Below are 6,613 nucleotides of genomic sequence, written 5' to 3' on the forward strand. Positions count from 1 at the left end.
ATGGCTACCGGCGGATTAGCTGAAACACTTCTAGAATTTGGTAGTGACGCCGTCGGTGAAAGGACCGGGAGCAAGTGTGGGCCTTGCCGTCGGCGAAACAGGTCGGATGTGGCTTCATTATTCTGTAATACATGCAAGGAATATCTATGCGATGCCTGCTGTGATGGACACAAGATATACATAACGAACGTAGATGAACATCAAATCGTTGCTTCCCATGAAGCCTGTGTCAAGCCGATAGTCGATATGAAGGGACTGGATCAGTGTTTCAAACATAAACGAGCGTTTATGTATCACTGTGAAGACCATACAGAATTGTTCTGTGAAATATGTGCATTTCCTCGTCATCGGAGATGCGACAATATCCACGAAATAGCAAACATAGCTAAGAACGTGAAAGAGGATGAGAGGAAAAAGATACGTGCATCCATTATCACTGCCTCAGAAGTAATAATGAAATGCCAAGAGGATCAATTGAACAACATTTCGCGAGTGGAAGAAATCGTAAAAGAAATTGATTTTTATAAAGAAGACTTATTTACGAAAATTGAGAAAGCCAAGGCGCAAATTGTCAGCGAAATAACAAACCATAACACATATGAAAATGAACGTCTAAATACGAGGAGAAATGCGGCTGAAATCCTGAAGAAAGATCTGGACACGCTCTTGGCAATGTCAGATAGCGTACGCGAGAATGGGACGGAAACGGAAATATTCATTCTAAACCACATCCTCAAGAGTACGCAAGACAAGGCATCACAAACACTGAACACTTTGTTGAAGAATGATTACACCGTCAAAGTGGGACTAAAAGTCGACAAATTCATTTTAGAAATAAAAAGTACTGATGCAGCATTATTTTTAATAAATAAAACACAAGAGCCAAACACACAATCATTAAATGAAGACGATATAATCAAGACGGCAAAAACCTCTACAGACAGGAATAAAGTCAAAAAACGGCCGGTGAGTCTAGAGCTGTTAAAAACCATAGAGATCGTGAAGACAGGAGACGACAAAAAGCAGCCGTTTGTTACTGGACTGGACTTCCTGCCAGATGGGAGGATTGTCGCCGTGGATGGCTACAACTTGAAATGTTTTATCTTGAGTGACACACTGAAGAGGTTCGATGCATTTTATAAATGTAAGACATATCCCAATGACGTATCTTCTTACTCTGATAACAATATTGCAGTAACCGTAAATGACCGAACCATCTGCCTGCTGACAGTGGGCACTGACCACAAAATCACGCTGATGAAGACGCTGACAATTTCCACCAACTGCTTCTCCATCTGTCACCTGAACGACAGCACATTCGTAGTGAACACTCATGGCGACCCAAGGCCTGCCAGGATGATCGGCGTGGACGGCAATGAGAGTGACTTTGACAACGTCAAGTTTCCTGGAAGGTCGTATGAGATTGATGAAAGTAAATGTACCTACATACCATATGGGGATACACTTGTTCTTACGGACAGGCATGATCACACAGTTTACATGTTCAACACCGTGACCGGCAAAAACACAAAGATAAAAGATCGCTCGATACGGGAACCGAGAGACGCATGCGTTGGTCCCGATGACTCCGTGTTTGTCTGCAGTGAGAAGACAAACTCCGTCATCCAGATATCGCCCGACGGGGACATATTGGCGTCATGTAACGTCGACATGACATTTCCGTTGGCCGTGACCGTTTCCAGGGACGGTTCCAGAATGGCCGTGACCAACAGTGAGAGTGGAATGAGGAAAATGAAACTGTTTAAAATAATACAATAAAAATAGAATTGTCCAGCTCAGTTATAAATAAACATGTGTTGTATAATGTTACGTAGAAGTAATTTAACTTTTTCTAAAATAATGAAACACACCAACGACAAAAAAGCCTAAAAGATACTTAAGGTACATGAACGTTCCTCCGAAAAATATGAATATCGGCCGATTTTAATGAAACTTGGAATAAACAATCGTCAATGACTCTACTTTAACGTCGTATATTTATTTATTTTTTAAATTCCGTTGTTTGTTGATTTACAGCGCCACCTAGCGGTCACGTGCTTTTTGGCGCAAACGTTGCTGAAACCGCAAAAAACATAATTTTAAGGCTTTTCTTATTAAAAAAAAAATAATCGGAATATAATTCATTGTATGCTGAATAAATAATCCTATAATTTTAGTACTAGTATTTAAGAAGAAAATTATTGATTTTAAGTCTAATGACGAAAAGACTTTTATTTGGAATCGCCAAAAATAGATACCCATCGGTGAATGTGACGTATTTATTTCGAAAACGAACTCGGGTAGGGTATGTTTTTATTATTTCATAGGAAATAGAATAGAATAATGAATATAATTATGTAAAAACAAAAAAAAAATTGACGGTGAGGTAAATTGCTGAAAGATATAAGTAGAATAAGAAAATCGATAGAGTTAGCGTGATTTCAACGCCACCGTCAACGTCAATATAAAACACGTCAAGTAAGTGAGGCCATGGGCTTGTTTGATGCATGAGAATAGTTGTGGAGTGAAACTTTGTATTCGTCCATAAATGATGGAATAATTATTTATGTATCTTTTTATTGTTTAATCTAATATTTGCCAGTATCAGAACTAAGTGGAATATCAGAAAATAGTAAGATTATCAAATTCTTGCTACCAGAAAAATATCTACAAAATTGAAACACTAGTTTACGGCTTGTATGAATCTTTCAAAACTGGGATTAAATCATAAGCCATGATCGATTCTTAATTAAATTAATTTTATTCCCGCTAAAAAACGAGAACGTCGCAAAACAAATCTGGCGTCTGAATTGAAATTAATTTCATTGTAGAAATGATATTGACTATTTCAGTATTGTTTGAGCCTATTATTCTCTCATTCATATCAAATGTATTAGTTTACATACATTTTATTCAACAAATATATCAAACATCAAGATATCAGCATCATATATTATCTTATTGTATACACGATCGGGGATATATTGAAACGGATTAAACGAAAGCACGGCTTTTAATGATGTACGTAAAGTTAGCGGCCTAGCGGCGTGAAGTTAGCGGCCTAGCGGCCTAACGGCCTGGAGTTAGCGGCATAGCGGCGTGAAGTTAGTGGCCTAGCGGCGTGAAGTTAGCGGCATAGCGGCCTAGCAGCGTGAAGTTAACGGTATAGCGGCGTGAAGTAAGTAATTATAGACTGCTTCTAGCATCCATGCAGTTTTGCTGATTTATTTTGAAATGTTGCAGGGGCGGCTCCAGGATTACACGTAAGAGGGGTGTAACCTTTTGAATTGCGCCCCTCTCTCATAATCGACTTTGTTTTGTTTTAAGTGTGGCAGCGGTGTTTTGTGGTACTACCTATTGAACGTGTCATTACTTTTTCTCTCCAATATTGACATAAAAGTTTGAGTTTGGGGAAATGGGGTGGGGGCGACGGGTGCCTCCCCGCCACCTGAATCAGCGATTGTGTTGTAATTATTTGCATCATCTTTACAACATGTTGACATGGTGGGATTTGGGGGCGGGCGCCGGATATGCATCCACTAGAAGTGCCAATACAGTTATTATAACCGTTTTTTTTGCGCTACCGCAACGGACACCCGGAAGTCGAGGCTCTCTGACTCTCAATACGTGACATATTTTGGCGCATTCCTTGCAACCATGTGATTCATGTTCTCGTTTGCGTTAGTACTTTGCAAATGGGCTAGATTTTCCAGCATACACTCATTTGTGTACCTGAAACTTTAATCATTGCAGGCATATTGTAATTTGATATTTAGTCATCAATGCAACCTTAAGTGACTCGCTCGTTTTTTTCGACAAAAAGTTAGTTTCCCAGTATAGCATCTGAAAACACTTTTGTTATCATTATTTTACTCTATGATATCGATATTGCAGAAAAAATACAGTTATAGCATAAAAAAGTATTTTGGGTTAGTGGGGTTTGAACCAACGCCAGATTAGTCAAGAAGAAAATAGAAAACATACGCTTAGTTCACACTGCCACCGGAACTTTAACAAATGTTGGATATGTAGACCTGTTAAGGATACATTGATAACATCACGTGACAAAGTGTCAATCACGCAACACCACAGCCGTGATAATTTTTCAATCGCGTTATTAACGGTAATGAAAACTGTGGTTCCCTTAATTCCATTCTATAACCTCATATCCTATAGAAAACAACAAAATCAATACTTTTTAATGGTATAATTTTGGAAGTCTCAGTGAAGCGATTTGGGAAACCGATTAACACATACAGCATGAACTTTCAACATGAGCAAAGTATGTCTTATTAACAACATGCCTGACAAAAATGGAGCTTACAGACGTGGTCGACTGGTCGAGGAAAAACTGAGATAAAACCCTCCTTCTGGGGGAAACTCAGAAACCTATTGCCCGTTTGTCATCCAGATTTACAGGATTTGTATCGTACCACTAGATGTCGGGCCTCATCACCTATAAGCTCTTTAACAATTAGGTATAAAATGCATATCATTTATATGATTCATGTCAGGTACTAAATCAACATATACAATTGTCAATTACAACGCTATGTATACGAGGTATGTTCGGAAAGTTCCCGGACTGTACCAATAACTTTGTTATATTTCAACGTAGAGCTTTGAAACTTCGGCCAAGTTGAGACACATATATATTCATTTTGATAATAAGTGGACATTCGCCTAAGTCAATACATTCTTAAAATATTGTATCCATAGCAACATAATATTTGCTGTTGTGGAGCAAGCCGTATATTTTCCTATAATGTTCACATTAAACGCATTTTGTAACGTTAAAAAACGCGGGAAACGTCATCTTGACGTCGAACCACAACATGACGTCATTAGTAAAATACGCATGACGTCATTTGAACAGACACCGCCTCGCAAAACAAACTACAAAATAGGAGCTCAAAGCAAACATGCAACGAAATTATTGAAAAACAGCGTGTCGTGATACAGTTTCTCCAGAGTTTAGATGTTTCACCGTCGAAAACATTGATACAGTTGAAGAAATCGTTTGGAGACCAAACTTTGATTTGAATAAATCATTGAACTTTTTGAGGTCCTATCGACGTGAAGGGGACAGATTTCTTCAAAGAATAATCACAACGGATGAAACGTGGTTTCAGGACAATGCCCCAGCGCACAGGGCCCGGTACACAGAGTTGGAGCTGGATGTTCTCGGGATCGGCAGGTTGGAGCCCTACAGCCCAGACCTTGCGCCACTTGATTTTGCGCTTTTCCCGGCCGTCAAAGCCCAGCTACGCGGAATCCGATTCGACGATCTCGAGAGCCTACGTTGTCACGTGCAGACAATTATGTCTTAATTTGATAAACAATGGTTTCAAAATGTTTACACATCATGGGTCAGGAGACATGAACGTTGCGTGCAAGCACATGGCCGCTATTTCGAGAAAGAGTAAACTGAATTGACGTTGACGTTATAAATTTTAACGTCGGGTTGCTCCGCCATATTGTTGGTACATGTTTTAAATTTATTGTAACTTTTTTACTGTTATATGTATGGAATCGAAATTTTAGAGTGAAATGGAATAAAAGATGTAGTAAATCTGTACTTAATTTCATTATAATACAATGAGCCGTTCAAAAGGAATGCTTTCAATCCGGGAACTTTCCGAACATACCTCGTACAAGTGAGAACAAAAAGATCATTCATATGATGAAATTGCACCTTAAACATTTGCTTGTAAAATTTTACAATCAATTGTGTCGATGTGAGCGCATCGGCTTCCCAGCGCTGAATGCCTTTACATTCATATACGCACGAAATACTCGTGCCTATAAACCACTCGCGCATATAAAACGCCACCTGGCGATTATTCCATTACAAGGGAAAACAACTTTCTTCTAATTCGTTTCACACAAACGCAGAAAATAATATTCGTCAAAGACGATATTTGAGCGAGTCACTTTAATTATTAGATTAAATACTGTCGATTCAAAATATAAATCTTTTTTCACGAGTCTTGATGGCTAAAATTAACATAAAACATTTCAGGTTTAAATAAACTTCGTTTTACGAAACTGATTATCATAACTATGAGACATTTAGTACCCGTGCATCACGTTCTGGAAATCTTTTTTTCAATTCGGTACCCTGCAGTATGTGCGCCTGCCGGTAATTCTCGTACTTAGAGACTTACACCAGGTTGGGCAGCATGACGAGTGTTCATTGAGCATGTGGGCGGACAGGGCGTTTAAACTGGTCTTTATTCCATGTGCGTTGCCCTTATTTTGACTTATTCCATAGGAAAAGCATTTCTGAATATGGGCACTGTTATTGTTTGATAATGTTTTGTGTTTTGATTCAGCTTATACAATTTCCGAAAATTTTGACAATATGATTTCTATCATTTGATTTTTTAAGATCTGGAAATAAAGACCGCTTCACGCAAGTAAACGTGGTTGAATCCCCGTCCATCGCTAACCGTTCGATGTTCAACACCTTTTGTTTCACTTCCTGTAAACAGGTAGATGTAAGAAAGGGTTCCATCGCTTTTGACGAACCATTCCATACAAGCCGTAAATTATTGTTTCAATTCTGTAGATATTTTTCAGGTAGCAAGAATTTGACTTTCTTACTATTTTT

The 6,613-nt window shown here is 38.6% G+C and overlaps 1 protein-coding gene across 1 annotated transcript; it reads left to right on the top strand.

Moving 5' to 3' along the window:
- On the top strand, nt 1-5,330 carry LOC128219490 (uncharacterized). The gene is made up of 3 exons (XM_052927297.1): nt 1-1,732; nt 3,244-3,263; nt 5,133-5,330. Exons 1-3 carry the CDS (start codon nt 1-3, stop codon nt 5,328-5,330), a joined length of 1,950 nt encoding a protein of 649 aa, XP_052783257.1.
- Nucleotides 5,331-6,613: the final 1,283 nt, after the last annotated feature.

Source organism: Mya arenaria, chromosome 15 (assembly GCF_026914265.1).
Source record: "Mya arenaria isolate MELC-2E11 chromosome 15, ASM2691426v1".
Taxonomy (NCBI): Eukaryota; Metazoa; Mollusca; class Bivalvia; order Myida; family Myidae; genus Mya; species Mya arenaria.